Source organism: Athene cunicularia (genome assembly GCF_003259725.1).
Source record: "Athene cunicularia isolate RWA chromosome Z unlocalized genomic scaffold, athCun1 chrZ_part1, whole genome shotgun sequence".
Taxonomy (NCBI): domain Eukaryota; kingdom Metazoa; phylum Chordata; class Aves; order Strigiformes; family Strigidae; genus Athene; species Athene cunicularia.
The window spans coordinates 10275356-10295618 of NW_020799142.1; the positions used below are offsets into that span (position 1 = coordinate 10275356).

The window sequence follows — 20263 nt, forward strand, 5'->3', positions numbered from 1 at the left end:
AATGCTGTGTTTACTGAGACATTGTATTTGATGCACAGGGGATAGTACAATCAAAACCTTGTGTCCCATCAAGGGCTTTTATCCCTTATTTCCTATAAAACTTGAAAGCATAATTAAATTTTTTTTTTCTGATCTGTTAGATAGGAGGGGTTCCAAATATGCTCGACAAAAGTGAAATACAAAAAGAAGTTAGTGTTGCCAATGCGGAAGCTGAGGCTCACAAGCTTAGTGAGTAACTATTTTAATACTAATTTTTTACAATCACTGTTTAATTATGTTAAGCTGATTAATTGAGTCCACTACTTCTTGCATGTAAACAAAGTTTATAAAACTGAAACAATACCTGATGCATTTTATTTTTCTAACTGTTCTTCTCAGTGTCACAATTTCCAAGTCCCCAGTCTGTGCTGCAATGGATATACTCTTATCTGAGGTAGCTAATACATTTTTCTTTGAATAACTTGAGCCACTGGTAAACACACTGGCTAAAACTGAAGACAGTGCATTTCTTGATGGCTTGAACAAATAGTTATTGGTGCAGTATTAATCCTCACTTAGGAGCAATGACCATCCTTGTAGAACTGAAATAGAATGATCACATGGAAGAGTAATTTCTAGTCACATCGCAGAGGAAAATTATTATCACTTTGAGACAGATATCTAAATTTAACCTGTTCTTAGCCTGCTAAGAATATCACAATACAGATGTTGTAGTTTGTAAAAAATATAGTTAAGGGGATCTAAATTTGCAGTGCATGTGTATTGCTGCTATTAACTGAAAACTTCTTTGCTAGGAAGTTCAGCTTTGGTTGAACTGCTGTCACTTCATGTTACATCTGGGCATGGCTTAGTTTCTCTTTTGTCTTTGGTATTATTTCCAGTGCTTTGAATCCAGGCTGCTTGCATTTGTAATGTGACTTAAAGGCTGTACACTGAGTTCAGCTCATGCCAGAAGATACATTTGACTTGCTACCTCAAATGTTAGCCTGTTTTAGATTGGTCAGGCATGGTGAGCAGTACTTTCTCTAAAAGAGTTGCTCTTTGGTAAAAGAAATGAGAAAAATTATGTTGCATGAAAATTGTTAACAGCTATCTGGAGAGCAACATATTTCTTATGTTTGGTTTGAAAGGAAAAAAATAGTGGGGTTTGTTAATGGAATGTGAACAATGTGAAGTGTATTTTGTAGGTTGCATGCTCAGTTCCTGGTTATTGACTACAGAATTAATCTATTCTGTTTGTGGACTCAGACTCTTTTCCACTTCACTCTTTTCTCTAAAAAAGCATGTACACCATAGCTCTGAGAGCCTTTCCTTTTTCTAACCTCATGAATAGCCAATAGAGAGAGCCTTCAAGAACAGCATGGCCCCATAATGACCATGCTTCAGAGCAGTTGAAATGAGAAGTGAGGGGTTTGTTTAGGTGGGCCTGGTTACTTAGTAGGGTCTTCAAAGTCTTTGTGTTGTGTAATGAGATCTAGAGCATTGCTGCATACATGAACTGTGGATGGTGTTTGCTGAACAAGAAGTCTTGAACAGATGTGAGCAGTCAACAATGACTTAAAGTATTCCCTGGATAACAGAATACAGAAAAGCCATAAAATAAGGTGGAGGAGATAGAGGTTATTTTGCTGATGGAAGTAACATTTACATAATTGTCATTCTTTACTCTGCCATATACCCTCTAGCCTTCAAGGCTGGTTGTGGCAAGACTAGAGCAGTCTCTTGTACGAGGTGTTCCTGGGTGCACCCTGCCTGAGTTTCTTCAGCGTTGGATCCTCCAAGTGTGTGCAATTATGGTGGCTGTGACTAAGCTAAGTCGTGTTGTAAGGTTTCTATAACTGCCCAAGTAGGAGGTGTTTTTCAGCATGTTTCTGCTGGACTTCAAACCTCTGTTGAATTGAGTTGAGGAAAAAGTAAAACAGGTTTTTCAGGTACCAAAAAGGGTTATGTCTGTACTCCTATAAGGTGGTCTGTTTAATTTGGAATCTGAGCTGTAGAGGAGGGGGTAATTTCTAGATGGCAATGCTACTGAGGACTGATCATCCTTGCTGTCAAACAAATGAACAGGTGATGGCAAGCAGAGGAAGTCCTAGAAGCCATAGCATATGGTTTTCTGTCAGTCTAGCTACTGAAAATCCCAACCCCCCAACAAAATCAACCAGATCCGCTGAAATGGACAATAAAAATTGTCGATGTTTCAGGACAGGCTTGTTCTACTTAGTTGTGTTAGGTCCTGCCGAAAGGAGGAGGCAAGGAAGAAAACACAGCACAGAAGGAAAAGACCATCTGGGGTGAAGCAAGACTGAGGCACTGGAGCTGACATACCCAGTAGTACCAGCTGGAAGCAAACCCAGGTCTTTCTCTGTTCTAGGATGGGTCAGCTCCTTTTTTGGGGTTAAAGGTACAATAAGCAGTCTCTAGCACCTAGAAGTCCAGAAACTTTAAAGTCCTCCAGTCAATTATTTGCTGCATACCTTTGAATAGACAGTTTTCACAACATTCAGCAGTTGTTTCTTGAAGAATCTCATGCAAGTATGTTTTATCTCGACAGCAAATTATATTCTTTGGAATTACCTAATTGTCATCTACATGGCATAAAGAAATGAAACTTAATAGGCTTTTCTCTCCCTGCTGTTCTCTAGAACTTATAGCAGTTGACAATATCAATACTGCAATTCGTAACTGTGATCCTAGTAAAACACTGGTTGCACTGGTGAAACCGGAGGCGCAGCTGCCTGTTGTTCATGCATTTGCTGCTGCTGTCTATCAAACTGAGCTGTTCAACCTCCAACAACAGAATGCTGTGGTAAGAGTGAAAAGCTTACGACCTGCTTGCTGATGTTATGTAGTCAAACCATGAAAGAGCACAAATATAGCATGTTGTTTTTATTGTGTGAAATCTGCTTAATTCTCTTGCCATGGTGTTATATATTGCATGAATGGTGCTGTTGAATAGGCAATATTGAAACAAAGGATTTGTTTCTTGATACTTTTCATTGGCTGAGCTCCTGTGCTGCAACAAAACAACTGATATTTAACTGTTGCATGCTCTTATTGAGGACTAACTGTTCCATATATTGTGTAGAAAGGTAATCACTTGAGATGAGGGTAAAACCAGAATAGATGGGGTTATGAGTGAAAGGAGGGGAAAGCTGAAGGAATGTTGTAGCAAACCCAGTAATCTCTACCACCAGTGGTGTGTTAATCTGACATACCTATGACTAGGAAACTGAACAGACTTTTAAAATCAAGTCCATCTCCTTGATGGTATCTAGACTGTGTAACTTAATTTTGTTACACTGCTTATTCAGCTTCCTGACTGTGGTACATTATTGTCCTACAGAATTACCTGGCACATGATGAACTGTCTATTGCAGTAGAAATGTTGTCAGCTGTTGTGTTGCTAAACCAGGCATTGGAAAATAAAGACATCCTAAACATAAAGAATCATCTCAGAAACCCATGCATTGGCTTCATTAATCTGGAAGAGGAAAACTTTCAACGGTAAAGGTTCAATTTGTATTGTCTGCATGAGACTTGGCAACTTCTGCAAAAGGATAAGTAGGCATTTTGCTAGGTCAGATGTCCTGTGTTGTGGTGATGAAGTTGAAAGAGCTGCAAGTTAAACACCTGTGTTATAAGTTAATAAGGGATAACATGACAATTGCTGAACTAGTTGTATATCTGTAAGTATAAGCAATCACATAGCCTCAGATGTTTGAGGGCAGAGGATGTGTGAGGTGCAGGGAAAATAGCTCAAAAAGCAAACATTAAGATCTGACAAGAACTTTTGCAGACACTAAAACGTGAACCAGCTGTAACTGGAAACTGTTATTCAGTAACCTCTCTGCAATAGGGAAAGAAGATATTTGGAATGTGGTAGTGTTTAATGCCTTAAGGTCCAGGAGGCCCCTTAAACCATAGCTGATCCCTTTTTTGCTTGAGAATTACAAAGGTCTGAAAAATGTAGTAGTTTTATTTGTTCAGCATTAAATTATAGCCTTCATGCAGCTGCCAGCTACTTGCACTGCCATGTGCTGCTACCTCGGTCATCTTTTGTGTATCTGCAAATATTTTTTGATATTTTTGATATTTTCAGGCAGCGCTATGATTTGTGCGAGACCTTAGCCCTGAGAGTGCTGGTGAGAGCATGTGGGCATGAACTGGGTTTTGCCTCTTGACCATGAGTGGTGGAATATTCTGTGTGCTGCTGGAAAGCATTACTAGGCAAAAGGGACACTAGTGGCTGAAGATTTCACAAGGCTGCCAGGGAACATGAATCCAAGAGTGGCCCTTGCTAGGTGTGTCTCAAAGCTGAAAGAAGGGCAGTAAGGATAGGAATAAGAGGCTAGTGTTTTGGCTGGAGGGAGCAGAATGCCACAAGTTGGAGTAAAATGCCACTTGGCCTCTGCTAATGAGGTGGTGCTTTTGGGCAAGAGAAACAATGCATACAGAAATGGCCCCAAATTGTTCCAAGTGCAGCATTTTTGTCTGCTGCTACTGTGACCTGATCTTTAGATTAAGCTGCTAGTCAATGCAAATGAAATACTAGGAATTAGTTGAATAAAATAAAATAAATAATATAAATGTTTATTTGTAAATAAAACAAATTTATTTATAAATAAATTTTTTATTATGGCATTATGTAAATCTGTGCTGCCAATCATATGTTGAATATTGCAGGAAGCTTTGATTGCACAATACCAGAAGCAATACAGTAGAGCTAGAAAATTTTCAGTGAGCGAGATGCTGTTCAATGGCTTTTTACCAGAAGAGATGAACTTACTAAGAATATGTTTCATAGAAGAGAGGATTTAAGGGAAATATGATATAGGTCTGCAAAAGTATGTATGTTATGGGGAAAGTTGATAACTTCTCTTGGAACTTCAATTTCTATTTTCTTATGAAAATTTAAGTGAGAAAAGATTGGACACTATCAAATATCGTTTAAAATTTACATAAGGAACTGCCATCTCACAACCCACTTAAATAGTGGGACTCATACCTAAACAAGATTAGAATTAGAGTTGATAAATTAATGGAGCACAGATTTGTTTGCAACTATTAGTGAAACATGGCCTCCAACTTGTGAAGCCCTTGAACACAGGCTGTTCAATATTGGAAGAGCAATTCAGAGTCAGAAATTATGATTGTCTCCCGTATTTTTTCTGGCAAACATTTATTTTTCAGGCTTTGCTGGAAATAGAAGACAGGTATTTGATCTGACATATTGTAGCAGTTGTATGCTTGATTCAGAAATATGAAAATTATTTAACTTGCATATACATGAATTTACACTACTGTGAAGGTTTCCAGCTCATCTTGATCTGTAGATCAAGAGTAGACACAGACTACAGAAACTGTGCTTGGAGGACCTTGAGTTGTGGAGAGAGAAGCATCATTTTTTATTCCCTTCCTCTGCCCATGACCCATCTTCCTCCACATGGAGGGAGCATAGAAGTAGCAGAAGGTGCTGCTATCTGGTGCTAGGGCAGAAATTCTGGTCTTTGACTTAGTGTATCAAGAAGCCAACCATAGTTTCTCCCAAATTTATCTGTAGCATCATAGAGCAAAGTGTATGTCCAGTGTATGTATTATCATCTTAGGTTTCCAAGAAAAGTGCTCTGAATTACTGTACGGGGCTATTTTTTCAGATCCTGAAATGTATTTGTAGAACCAGCAAGGCAGCTTGCATGTCTGTATAATTTCTGTGAAGAGATGAGTTTGAAACTCATTCATTGAAGAAAAAAGAAAAAAAAAAAACAACACCCAAAATTAGGCACTAAATAATGAATGACACATCTGACTAATTCTGTAAGGCCGTTTATCTTGTATATGAAATACACTTATGTATTTTATATCTTCTTATAGTTATGCTGATACACTATTGTCTATTAAGTCAGAGGCTTCATCTCAAGGCCAAGATTATTTAAGCTGGAATGATATCCAGAACTGCATTGACATGGTTAATATACAAATTCAAGAAGAAAATGAAAGTAAGTAAGCCTTCCTACATTGCCTGCACAGATGATAGTATGGTCTTTGGTATATAAATTTCTGTGCTGAATGGCTTTGGACACTCTTTAAGAGAGAAGAGCATTAAATAATTTTGAATGCCCACTGGTTGTTAAATATCCTTAAAGTATTCCTGGTTATGTTTTGGCAGGATGAAAGATATTGTATGATGCCTGTCTTCTGCAGTGTTACAAATGCCATAATTCTGCCCACTTGGCAATATCTATCAGTATATGCACTGGATGGTCTTGCTTTGGGCATTTTACAGAAATTGTATGTGAAAAGCATATTGGGGGGTGGGGAAGAAACCACAGATAATGTCTTGTGGAAAAAAGGTTTTTTTAAATGTTAAATTATTTCCAAGCCCTTGTTTTTCATTTCACAAGAGAGTTAAGTTATGCAGTGAAATTATCTGTCCTGCTCTCCTTTTAGGTAACTTGATTTCCTGTGTGAAAGTAGTTTATATGCCTGGTTTTTCTAATATAAATAGATTTAGAGTTTATTTTTCAAGATTAATGTAACTATTGGCCCTTAATTATATTAATGTGATGACTGGTCATTTGGGCTTCAAAAATGCTGAAGGAACAAGTTTCTCCACTCAATATAAAAGTATGATTTTTTTTTTTTCCCCACTAAAATTTGAGGCTATCAGATTATGCCCAATTTGTTGGAGCAAGGAAAGGATAGGGCAACTTTCAGACTGCTTGACATCTGGGAAGCAGTCTGGAGTATAGTTTGAGAGTCTGTAAGGTGCAGGCTGTTTCCAGGGTGGCACTGGCACATGGTGCATGTGCCCTTCCCACTCTGCCATCAGTGTCCAGCGTGCTACAGTTTCATACTGGTAAGAAGAGCTTTATGTTACAGAAGTACTAAAACCGACTGAATTGTTTCCTCCTAAATCTTGTCAAGCGGTTGCCACGGACCCTTGCAGCTTGCTTGTGTGTCCTCTGGCAGGGTGGGATGCTGAACAGTTCATTTGACTGACATAATGATTTTTTTTGTCTGAATCTCTGCAGTAACTAGGATTTGAAGCATGACTTAAAGCGGGTTTGCATTAGGAGAGTCAGTCTTAAGTACTCAAATAGCTGCCATTTGTTTCAGTGACACTAGCCTCTACCCTGGGTTGTTTTTTGGGGCAGAGAGAGGAGGAGGAAGGGTGGTCTTTATTTCCATAAGCAAGCCCTCATTGTCTGCATGGTCCCTCTTTGGTAGCAACCCAGAAAAATTGCTCATATGCAAAGCCTCAGGAGGGCATGGATCCGTAACATCCACCACCTGGCCTGTGGTAGGTTAGGGAGAGACTTAGTGAGCGATAACCTGCTGTCAGCAGAGAGGGAGAGTGCTCTTCTGGAGTGGTTTCTTGGAGAAAGTACCCCAAGCAGTGTGTTTCAGCAGGAGGAAATTGATTTTAAAATGTTGAGACCAGTCTGAAAAAAATGTTAGAGGTTTTATTAAATACACTGGGCTGTGTTACATGTTGACTGAAGTTCTGAGTGCCACTGGTCTGAACAATCAAGTGATTCCTCATAAAGTCAACATTATCAGATTGGTTATTTAAGTGAAATTTAAAGAAAACTCATTTAATGCTGTAGCTAGGAGGCCAGTAGATATGTATGTCTAAATCAGAGTTTCAATCTGGTCTGAAATCACTTGAAAATAAGACTTTCAGCACTGTGAGTGAACATGTAGGTGTACATATTTAGATGTGATGCTCAGCCTTTCCTTAAGCTTTATGTAGATACTCCTGCCCTGAAAGTAGGGAAGACTGTTTTCCTTTTTTTCAGCAAGGATAAATTTAACTTTTATGAAGAGGTAGATTCAGATGAATCAATAACTGTGACAGAAAGGAAAACTGTACAGCTTAATAACGTCACATGAATATTTGAGCAAAAATCAATCAGCTGCTGTTGCTGCCTCTGCTTTTTCTTACTTGATTTTTCTGTTCTTTATGTTACTGCTTTGTTTGTACCTGATATCAGATGTTACATCTTTCTTTGATAACTATATCTTTAATAACTTTTCCATTCCATAGGAATCATTGCAATTGGCAACATTAATGAAGCAATTGACCAAGGAAACCCTGAGAAAACTCTAGAAACTCTACTGTTGCCAACAGCCAAGCTGCAAGATGTGAAACCAGTAAATGCAAGGCATTATCAGGATGTTCTGCAACATGCCAAAGCACAGAAATGCAAGGTTAGAGCTTTGACTGTTACTGTTTGTCAGAAATTAAATGCCAATTCTTTTCACCTATATGTGTCCCTGTCCTGTTCTCCCCATGTTGGATTAGCTGTGCCAATGGGGTTGTATAAATAAGCCAATGACAACAAACTGGCATTAAGTAATTTTCCACTACAACTTATTCTGACTGGCAAAAAGGGATTAATTCTCAATGTATTCATACTAAGACATATCCTGCATGTGTGTCACTACTAACTTGACAGAACCTTGCTTATTTTTAATTCTGCTAGGTCTCTGCAGCTATTATAAAATATAGGCAGTAGTCACCCTGATGTAGTTATGAATTTGTGCAAGGATCTAGTTACTAGAGTGTCAGGCAGGTAGTCACAATATGGACAGGAATTAAAATATTTGCCAGAAAGGAGTCACAGTCACTCTGAAGGAGTCATGGTGTTCCTTGACAAACATCTGAAGTACTTTTAGGAGTCTCAGTTCCTTAAATCTGATGTGTTATAATAGTGGAGTTTAGTACATATTTCTGTTGTGTTTTACCATGTAACAACAAGCAGGTTGCCTTGTATGTGCCTTCAGTTTAAACCTATCTCAGCAGGATATTGCTATCTGCTTCCACAAAAGCAGTGCCCTGGTTAGTATCACAGCTCAGGAAAGCATAAACAAAGATCAGCCTAGCAGCTTGCAAGATGTGACTGAACACAAGATTAGCTAAAGCAATTAGCACAGCACTTGAAATGTCCAGTGCTGGAAAAGACAGTTAAAATCCAATAATGCATTCGCAAAGTAATATGGTCAGCTGAAAAATGTTCCTGAACTTCAGCTTGTAGAAATATCTTCCAGTTATCTTGCTACTTTACCTGTGGTACCTGCTGTGAAACAGTGTGTTTTCACAACCTGCTGTCAGAGCTTTCAAAAGGCATTTGCACATCTCAGTTTCTTGCTTGGGTTTCCAGGTAAGGGCTGGTTTCACTGAGCCCTGGATCCTAAAAAAGCACCTCCCTTTCCATGTGTGCTGGGAAGGTTTAGTGCATGTTGACTACTAAATTACCTGTTCTGGAAGGGCCAGGGTTGGTATTTGTATCCAGAGAGTGTCCACGTAGGTGGTGGTTGTGCAGTAGCTGGCTCAGGACATGCCCAACCATTTCTGCATGCGTAGTGAGCTGGGATGTCCCCAAGGCGGAGACCTACAGCCCACACACATCCATGTGCCTGCAACAGCAGCCTTGCCTTGGCTTGCTTCTGCCAGCTGTGTGCTCCCCAGGCACAAACAAGGTGCCTCCTATATCCCTGTGTGAATGTGCTGATAGGAAACAAATGGGTGTCTCCAAGTTTTGGAACAAAAATTGTGCAATGTCTTTGAAGTCTTCTTGTTCAAAAATTTGTGATGTTCCTAGAGACTTCCACTGGCATTTTGTTCCTGAGGTATTTTGGTTTTGTAGTCCTTTGACAACTACTTAAAATGTCCCTGTACACAGGAACACTGCTCCTGTTTAGGAAGAGAGCAAGACACTGTACTATATGAGCTCCCAAAAGAAGTACTCAGATGCATTAATCTGATTTACTTTCTCTGCAGGTCAGTCACACAGACATGACTATTTTCTATGTAAAGATATGATTTAGATTAGACTTTTTTTTTAGAATAGTTCAAACAGAATTGAAAAGCTAGTATGGTGTCTAAAGTCTGTCTATTCCCCAATTTCTCTGAGCCCTGTTTATAAAGCAGATCTGCCTTTGTGTTTAGTATGATTTGAGAGTGAGCTGCAGCAAAAGGAAGAGTTGGGTTTAGAAGGATCAGATAGGTCTCCCTGTGTACTTCCTGTGTTCCCAAGCATCTGGAAAAACATATGGGTCTAACCTACTTGCTTACTCTAACTAAACTGCTGTCACATTCCTATAGCTGTGGTGGATTTGGGAAAGTAGAATCTGTACCCAAATCTCCCAGTACCCATTACAGGTCTTAATCTCAGATCACACCTACTTGTTCCTTGCTGAAAATTGAAAATGCAAACCTGGAATTTATTTATTCCTGTAATCTTAAACCACAGCTTCTAACAGTTCTCAAGGCCAGTTCAAACAAAGTGTTTTCTGGTTCTACTGAAGGGAACTCCCGTGTTTAGGGAGCGTATTATGGTTAACTAGTGTTAAACAGATGTGCCAAACTCTGAAATGGTTCCTGTGTCATTTAGTTTTTTGAATGATAGGCACACAGGTTTTACAGATAGGTTCATGGCTTTTTATATTTACAACAGTTTTATAACATCTGAATTATTTTAAATTTATCTTTAAATCTGTTCTTGTGCGTGTTGAGGGAATGGCATGATTAAAACTAACTTAAATTAGGAACCAGAGAAAATTGAAGGAGGGTACACTTACCAGGCTGAAAATTCCCTGAAGACATTTTCCAGTACAAATGATTTTTATCTAAGTAAAGTTTTTTTTTACAATACTATTATCAAACTGATGTAAAACATTGTTTCTCATCACTGTCTTGCATGCTGCAGTTACAAACAAAACCACCAAACACTGAGCTCATTTTGTAGGAACTTACACTCAGTATATATGTAGCTTTTGAGTTTCTGTAAATGTAAAAGATGACCCTTTGCTTTATTAATGTGGACAACCAGTCACAACTAGCTTCAGTCAGTATTTGTAACAGCATAGGTATTTCCTGTGAGGATGTGGAAACAGAGAATACTACAAAACAGCTTCTCTGTTTTATTTAACAAGCAAGAATAACACATGCCTGGATTCACACTGATAAGGGTTAGTTCCCAGCAACCCTCATGGACTAGAGGAGTTCAGGCACTGACAAAGTGGAAGAACAAGTCCCCAGTGCAAAGCTGGTTAAGCAGCCTCATAGGAGATGCTGCCGTGGAAGCGTCAGACTCTGTGACTACAGCTGTAGATTTACTGCTCCTTGAACCTGTGGGGATTCTGGCTCTTTATTTCCAACATCCAGGATAGTATTTGCTCTTGGCTATGTGACAGGGAGCTTGACAGCTCCTGGGTATGTAGAAAGTGCTTTTATTTGTTCCCATTTCCACTGGGCCAAAAACTTGTTTTCACATCACTGTTCCTGCAGTGATTGTGAGCTAAGAGCTAATCTGAAGTGTTTGGAAATAATGAATGGGTTTAAAAGTTCTGTTTGGATATTGATTCTTCCGGTGTTCAGAGGCTGTGGTTTCTTCTCTGTAGCCATGAAAGTGATCTTCTCAGAAGGAAGTGGAGGTGTGGAGCCACTTCCCTGGGTCTAGGCACAGCAGATATTGCAATGTGCATGATAAAATCGTAGAGCTGGAGAGGTGTATTTCTGAAGATATTCTTTGTGTGGTGTGTGGAAGAAAGTAATTTTTACTGAGACTGTGTTTTTAGCACTTCAAAATCTAAGTTTAATTGTTGCTCCTGAGGTTTGTTGCTGCCTGGGTTAATACTACACAAATCCGTAATTAAAATAACATAAATATAGAACTAAATTCAATTTTCCCTGGATATTTTAACCATTGTTAGATAGATATTGGATTGACTTCTAATTTTTGACATCAGAAAATAAAGGAAAGGATCAAGACAACTGTTCAAACTGCTAAGGCATAAAGCAATTAGATAAAAAGAATACAACCCATCTGTGTTATAATAGTAATAGTTGATGTGATGGATAATAAGGATAATATTGCTTGGCACAAAGCTAATAGCAAAGATGGCAAGGATCAAAAGACTGACTTTAACATACCAGAACCACTCATGAGTCTTGAGTGTGCATATAATTGAAACATAGCAGAAAACGATAGTTGCAAGAGGTATTAATAACCCAAAGATAGCTAAAGAAACATAGTAGTAGAACTGGAAGGAAGATATTGTTTCACAGGCATTGTGCACATCATGACAGGTATAAATATCCAGTTGTTTCACGTAATAGCTTTGTTGCATTATACAAAGTGGGAGCATGTACAGGAACACAATGGTCCACACAGTAGCACAGACCGCGATGGCATAGGCACGTTTTGGCAGGCTCTTGTAGGTGAAGGGGTGAACAATGGCCATGTAGCGGCTGACACTGATGCACATGAGCAGCAGAATGGAGCAGTACATGTTGCCATAAAACACCACAGTGGTAGTTCGACACATCATTTCCCCAAAAATCCAGTTGTTCCCGTTGATGTGGTATACTATTTTGAAGGGCAACATGATGCAGAAGAGCAGATCTGAAACTGCCAAGTTTGTGTAGAGGATGGCAGTGCACACAGACCGGATTCTGAAGAGCAACATCCACAAAATGATGGCGTTAGATGGTACACCTAACAAAACAGCACTGAGGTAGATGGTAGGTATTAGCTTGGTGCTCAGAGAACTGGTCAGGTACTCCAGTGTCGTGTTGTTCACCTCTGTTAAAGTAGAGTCATTTGACTTTTTTGAAGAGCATTTGTGTTCTCTAATATGGATAGTTGTTGTCTCCCCTTCTATAGCATAAGGGGGGATATAATCGTAGTCTCTTGCTGAAATTCCACGAAAAGTCTTGATAAGAGACACTGTTTTAATTGCAGAGCTATTCAACGAAAATTCTGAAGCTTAAAAAAAAAAAAAGTTAAAATTGTTAGAAAGGGCAAACTACTGAATTAGCAATATAACTCACCTTCCGATATGGAGAATAGTAAACATCTACATGCGAAAAGCAACAAATGTTTAAAAGATTTGGCGTCATTCTCCTTTGCTCTGGGTGTTCATATCAAGCATAATCAAGGACAATCTTTATTTGTTATCTCACATCCAACCTTAAAAATTAGCATGAATTTAATATTAAGATGACCTTTCTGCATTTTTCATGTTTTCGGTCATCTTTGGCAAAAAATATCAGACACTTGTGGAATGTTTGACCTTTATGAGGTTTTTCTCAGTAGTAACAGTGTTGGTAATTCAGCATATGAATAGCAGTCTTGGCCTAGGTCTGATCAGAACTTCCAAAGCAACTCTGGTACTGCCCTTGTCACTTTGCAAAAGGTGTGAAAAGCACTGTCTTGCCTAACACAGGCTGAAAATTACAAATTAGAAAATTGAAATAACTCATTTTTTTGGTCTTGCATATGAAATTAATGTTGTTCTTCAGCTTCTGACTAAACCAGATCTTTTCAGCTTCTCATATGTGAGGAAGGGCAGTTAGTCTTGAGAACTGAAAACAAATTCTTGGATTTGTAATAGATCAAATTTATTGTTAAGTGAATAAAACTTCATGCAGCAGGAATATTTTCAGTGAGTAAATACTGTCAGCATGTGGACAAAGCCAATGATGCCACTTTTATTAACGCTTGTTCCTCGTCTTTAGCAGAGAACTGTGTAGAGACATTGACATTTCCAGGAAAAGCATAAATGTGTTCAAAATACTTTCTAAAACCATGTGATGAAAAATACATTTTTCAGAATAAACAGCTGTGTAGCTAATTCTGTAATTTAAAATTTTTGTTAGCTGTGTTTAATGCAAAAGGACAGTGTAAAGCTTATATCATGCATCTTGAAACTGGAAGTCAGAAGCAAAATGAAATTTGGATGGAAACCTGTGGATTTTTCTTTTACCCTTCCATATTGGAATGAGATACAGAAAACAGTTCTATCAGTGCTCACTGGTACATTTCTGGCAGAATATTTTGAAATTATAATTAGTAGATTGTGTCCCTTGTAGTAATTTTCTGGATGGTTAATACAGAGAATTAATTTTAGACAACTATTTACATGCATGTGCATATAGTATATATATAAAATAGAATTTAAAAATGAGCTTGGTTTGAAAATAGCTTTAATTCTAGTGAGGAAAAAAATAGCCTATTATTTGATCATTTCCTTTGGTTATTTTAGTCACAATGGTTATCTAAGCATTTCCTTCTAATAGCACAATCTGTGAAGTCATAATTCTGCTGAATATTTTAAAGCAGAAAGAACAAGACTCTACAGGTTTAGGATTACCATATCACTACAGAAATACTAGAGAAAGGGTGAATCTTCAGTAAGCACAGAAAGATCCCTTAAATAAAATTCCATATAGAAAGTAATAGGGGTGAGGTAAGGTGTCACTGAAATGGAAGAAAAAAAATCTGCCTTAGGTGAGATTTCCTAGAATATAGTTTTCTGTAATGATGCATGTGCAATGTAATTAAACTAAAGAAGTGCCAACATTGTAAAAAAGCCCATGTGATTGACTAAAATATAAATTAGATACAGAAAGGAGGACTCACCTGTTGTGAAAATACTGAAGGTAAGAGAGATCAGTCCAGTGAAAACCGGTATCTTCATTGTAGTACGGGAAATCCAGCTAGCCAAACAATGATGCTGCTCTAGTTCATTTCAAGAGGTTTTCTGTGGGTTTTACCCCCTTCGTAAAGTACTAAAGAATGATTGATCTGTCCTCCAGAAGCATCCTGTAGGCATGAGGTTTATGGCAAGGAGCTAGTTTGTTCTTTGTCTACTACAGCAAGAGGGTGTGACGTATCCAAATATGCACACATGACTCAGTTTCAGCCTCTGCCCAACACAGAGATAAAATTGCTTTACAGAAGCAGTTTAACTCCTAATTCACCACAAGCCAGAAGCTGATGTGGGTGGTTCTACTGGAATTTGTACATACAGATATTTGGGGTAAAAAAGTTATTTCTGGAAAAATTGTAAATCCTCCAAGGGTCTCCTCCACAGATCCAGATGCAATGTTGCTGAACTCTGTACCCTTCTCAAGGAAGAAGCCAGGCTTGGAGAAGAGTGTGGTGATTTTGGTTTAGCAAATACAAAGGTGAAAGCAAGCCACACATACAAACATGCCTTAAGAAAACTGTGCTGTGCTTTGCCTCTTACCTCCCTACCCACTGTTAGCTGTCTGTGCTCCTTCGATCCAGCTGTTGGCTTTGCTCAGACAGTTCCCACCCCTCCACAGCCTGCAATCCCTAAAACCTTTCCCCTATTTCCATCTGCTGTTTTGTTGATCAAAAAAAAAAAAAAAAAAAAAACAACAAAAAACACCCCAAACCCCAAAACAAAAAAAAAAACCAAACAATGGCTTACTTCAGCATACAATATTAACCAAAGTCTTGATCTGGCATCCAAGCGAGTGGCAACGCTTGGCCTAAGCTGTTTTTGGCTCCAGAGCAGTATTTGCGTCTGTTCTTGTATTTAGTTTGTAAAAGCTGGATACCAGATAAGGAATTATTTTCAGTTTTTCATTCCTTTTCTCAAAACTGTCAGTTGTAGCTTGGTAATTTAATATACACTCTTTCAAATGTTAACCCTGACTTTCTTGTTAGAAAAACGTGCTGTGTGTCCACTGTCATACAATTGCCTGATGCTACTTGATTTTATTTAGATATTCTGCTACCTTGTTTACATAGATGATGCAAACTGAAGAGTCTGTCTTTAGTGGGTTTTACTAGTTTTCTCTTCGTAATTTATGTGGATAACAGATTTATTGGATTTTTGGCCTGGAGCTGGGCACAAAACCAGGACTATTCATTGTGAAGCTGGTTCTTTGTCCACACTGCTTCAGCCTGAGAGAGTTTACGGGTTGGTTTTTTTTCATGAAATATTTGTGTGTGTATATACTTCTAGATCTTTATCAAATAAGTACATTCCAATCTCTCTCATCATTAGTCTACTGTAGACCTGGCACTCCTATTTCCTCATTAGGATGATTTTTTTCACCCACCTACTGGATTAGATTTTAAATGTCACATTAGCTCCAAAACCCTATTTTGTCACCTGAAGTCTTGGTTTACCTGTGAACCTGGGCAGCCAGAGCAGGGTTGGTTAGTGGGGATAAGCCCACTTTCCTGACCTATTTGAATTTGGGTTTGATGTCATGCACTCATCCTGTATGAAGAGTGAGATCTGCTGCTTAATTCCTGAAATATTCACCACCTGAGCTATGTTATCATTTCTAAATTTGAGGTGTCTTTGTCAGTTCTCACTGTTATTTTCTAATGTAATTTATACCAAGGTGCATATGCTGATTATTTCCAAATAAGGGGTCCTGAAAGAAAGCCAACTTCCTGCAGTTTTCTGCTTTATGCTCTTTATGCTATATCACATTCCTGTCTGATAATGTGTGGTTTTATTTGACATTCAGATTACTTTGCTTGGAAATAAAAATGTTTCCACTTAAAATGTTTGTTGATCTTTAGCAGGATGGTGTTTTCTACACGTGAAAACTTTAGGAGCTTTCTAATTGAACAGGAACTTATTCAAGTCAGTAAATAGAATATGAATGTGGGGTTTTGCTGATTTTAAGCAGTCAAATTCTTTTTAGTGTCCAAGGGCTTCACAAGAAGAGCTTGTATATTGGAGCTCTATCAGAATGTTCAGACAAATTTTGTTGTTATTCAGGTTTTTTCAAGGCTTTTCTCTATCCTTTTTCCAGGAATCCCAAGATGAATCAGCACTTCTGTGGTTGGATGAAATACAAAAAGGAATCAGTGATGCCAATAACAATATAAAAGAAGTGACAATTCGTAAGCATTAACCTGTGTTTGTGTTGCTCTTGTTTTTCTTAGTTTTGAAAAACTGAAATTGGTTATTTATTTTTTCCACTTCAGGGAAGTGTGACAGTCCTTTAAAATACATCAAAAGAAACAAATACATTTTCTTTGTCATACTGAAATTAGGGTGACTTAGATCTTCAGGGGTGGTGGTGTTTTTATCTAAAATGGTAATCCTTAAGGCTTGGCTAATAATTTAGTGGATTTGCTTATACAGATTGACATCACAAAGATTTCTAGTGTACCTTCACATAGTAGGTGAAACAGAAAGCTATGTGAATGGGAAGGGATATGCTGTTCAGGAGCTTCTTTTTCTTATATAAGACTAAAATCTTGATGCATGTTGTAAGAGAAAATTCTTACAACTTTGCTTATTCTTATTTCATTACAATGTCTTTTATTAAATGATGATAAACAAAAACTAGGAACTTAATTTTATATTAACTTTAAAAGTAGTGTAAAAAATCACTGAGGTTTTTTGGAGAAGCTCGTGCTCTTCTAATCTGTAAAGAGGAGGAAATCTGTAGGAAAAATGCTGAGGCTTATCCTGCCACAGCATTGTGTACTGGATGCAGTCAATACCTTCTGTCAAAGTTTGGATTGAACATAATTTTAGAAAGATAGTCATAATGCATAATAAACCTTGGCAAGTAATTGTAGAAGCAACTGAAACTGGGTGTATGAGGCACACTGGAAAGCATGGTGGCATCCCTACCTGTTCTTGCTTGGGACCAGCACAGAGCAGTCAAGGCTGTTAGCTTGGCATTGGGTATTGATTCACCCTCTGCTTGGCTTGGCTTGGGGTGAGTCAGTGTCACCTTCTTTTGCACCCTAAGAGCTTGTGAAACAACTGCTGAAGTCATTGCATTCCTACAGTGCTGCACTCAGCTTTCGTTAGTGCAGTGCAGCAGCCTGTTTACTTATAGGCAGGCTGTGTCAATAACTAGTGCTTGGAAAGTTGTGAGTGGAAGAAAACACGCACAGTTAGTGATTACGAAATCTTCTACCCCCGTTACAGAAACATTGCATTTAGTGTTACTGTTAATTTAGAATGGATTTACTTGATTAATACGGTCTTAATGTAAAAAGTCAGATACACTGAAGACACTTGAAGTATTTTTCTAGGTCATGCATCTGTAGTGTAAAGCACCTCACTTGTGTTTTCTGAGGCAGGGTCAGATGAACACATATTGTTTCAACCTTGTAGAGCTCTTGTACTCAGGAGTGCTGATTTCTTCTGCGGACAAAAATGGCTTCCTATCAATGCTAACCAGAGGCATAAGAAACATCCTGAGTGTAGAGAAGGGAATGAAATGCATATCTTATAAACAAATGGAAATATTTTCAAACTGCTCTTTAGATTTCATTCTCATTTGTGTCCACTGGTGTAAAAGCATGAAGAATATATCTCATAAATGGCCTGCAGAAATTAGCACAACATTATCTATATAACAATACCATACGAGCTTGCTGTTGTAGTAAAATCTTTTCATAAATTCTGTGTTTGTAATAAATGCATAGCTTTCCACAATCAAGTATGATCAGTAGAAGTGTTTTAACAAGTCGCTTGTGGAAATAACTACTAATCTCTTGTACTCTGCCCTCTGGGTTTAAAGGAAGCAGTGTCAGCACAGCACATTCTTCAGAAGAGCTCTAAGGTTTTGCAGCTTAAAACTGAGATTTAAAATTTCCCCATAGCACAGAACCTGATACTTCCCGTAACAAACATCCTGTCTCAGGAAGTTATCATGTTGTGCTCACATAGTCTAAACTTGAAATTGAGCTTGATCACAACTTGGAAAGGAGCTTTTATTTTGATCTATCTCACAGATGCTATTTTTGAAAGGCAAACAACTCCCCAAGTCCCACTCCAAAACTTTTGTAAGGCAGCCAAAGACTTATTTTTCAACTAGAAAAAAAGTGTATTTTTGGAATAGTAGTAATGGCAATAAAATAAGCAATAAAATAAGAGAACATACTGACAACTGGACTAAAATAGTCTTGACCTCTTCCAAACTAATTTTTATGCCTTATATAAATATTAAATACTACAGTATTAAAATTTTAAAATACTTTTGCAAACTGTCTTCCCTGTAAACACAGTAAAGAACTCTGTAACTTGTATCTTTATCTAGAAAGACATGTTCAGTAAATGCAGGTGTGCTTCCTAATTCTTTGTGGCGTTTGCTGTGCAGTTTCCTTCACTTCTTGAATCAGTTCAACCATTGTACTCCTTATCTAAGTGGAGGACAAAACAAAATTGGCCAAATACCAGATGTATAGCCTTCAGGAATAGACACCAATACCAACCTTAGTCTTGCACAGGAATAGATCATCTGTCAAAGCCGAATCTGTCATAAGAGTCCATGTTACAGGAAGTAGCAGTTCTTTGGCCATGTTAAAAGTTCAGGCTTATCACACCAGACATCTGCATCTTTGTATATCATAGCTGTTTGTAGGGAAGATGGGTGTAGAAAAGAGCCTTTCAGAGTGTTGATCTGATACTGACAACCCAACTGCTGCAGGAGCAGACTGGAGCCCATAGTTCTGTTGCATCTGGGAATGGCTAAACTCTGTTTAGCTTATAATTTTACAGTGTTCACATGGCACTTCTTTAGAGCAACAACTGCAGCATTAATTGCTAGCATTTCAGTGAAAAGGAATAATTTCTGTTGAATTGGGTGTTTTCCCTACTAAATATTTTTCTTACATATTCGTTCAAAAATAAAAGCATAATTGATAATGAGGAAAAAGCTAGGCAGCAGCAGACCTACAGAAACAGTGTTTAGCTAGGTTGTGTGCTCTTCTGTCTTTACAACAACAGCTTCTAGCACCCATAACTGTAGGATGGAAAGGAGCAAGAAAGCATTTGAATACTGGTGACCAGAGTTGATGAAGCACATGGGACTGTGTATGACTATGGCTGAGCCACCTGGGCCAGCAGCAGTAAGCTGGTAATGTGTGGCTTTCCAGTTTTTCCATCTTCCTTGCTGCTAAGGCCAGATTCCTGGGCATCATGATACCGCAGCTGCGGTACAAAGTCATCTCCAGTCTCACGGGGTGCATGTGAATGCTTGGCAGGGATCTTGTTTCAAAGCACAGAAAAATACCAGGATGCTATCTGGTAGAAATCCAGACGGTGGGGGTGTGGTGTTGTGTATTCACTTTGTTTTACTGCTGGCTGCCAATGAATTTGGAGATTGATCTGTTACAAACTAGCCAAAGCTACCCCTTCTACCTCAGTCAAACTAACTTTCTCTTGCTGAAATGCTTTCCTGCTACTCAGTCTCATGCACTGCCTCTTGTATGTAGGCACCTTTTGGATCAGCTCTGGAAGCAGAGGGGGTAACTGCTACCCTGTAAGCAGAGTAGAAAATGTGACACCATCTACGAGAGGCAGAAGGGAGGATCCAGGAAATTATAGACCTGTTAGTCTGACCTCTGTGCCAGGGAAGGTCACAGAGCAGGTCATCTCGAGGGCTATTAAAGTCATATAATGGACAACTAGATGCTCAGGCCCAGTCAGCATGGGTTTATGAAAGGCAGGTCCT

General features: G+C 38.5%; 2 protein-coding genes across 6 annotated transcripts in view; one reads left to right on the forward strand and one right to left on the reverse strand.

The window, feature by feature from the left end:
• IQGAP2 (IQ motif containing GTPase activating protein 2) overlaps positions 1-20263 on the forward strand; it is a 130975-nt gene that overhangs the window by 82539 nt on the left and 28173 nt on the right. For 2 of the 5 annotated variants that reach the window (XM_026865383.1, XM_026865385.1), the window contains exons 11-16: positions 141-228; positions 2643-2806; positions 3344-3504; positions 5872-5996; positions 8048-8211; positions 16595-16685. In XM_026865383.1, the coding sequence (XP_026721184.1) occupies positions 141-228; positions 2643-2806; positions 3344-3504; positions 5872-5996; positions 8048-8211; positions 16595-16685 (793 nt within the window). The remainder of the gene's footprint in view (positions 1-140; positions 229-2642; positions 2807-3343; positions 3505-5871; positions 5997-8047; positions 8212-16594; positions 16686-20263) is intronic. The other 3 variants (XM_026865384.1, XM_026865386.1, XM_026865387.1) reach the window with 3 other exon arrangements.
• The window catches only part of F2RL2 (coagulation factor II thrombin receptor like 2), a 43031-nt gene continuing 33157 nt past the window's right edge, over positions 10390-20263 (reverse strand). The window contains exons 2-3 of the mRNA XM_026865389.1: positions 14430-14612; positions 10390-12773 (exon numbers count right to left, since the gene is read on the reverse strand). Coding sequence (XP_026721190.1) covers positions 11686-12773; positions 14430-14487 — 1146 coding nt within the window. The 5' untranslated portion in view covers positions 14488-14612 and the 3' untranslated portion in view covers positions 10390-11685. The remainder of the gene's footprint in view (positions 12774-14429; positions 14613-20263) is intronic.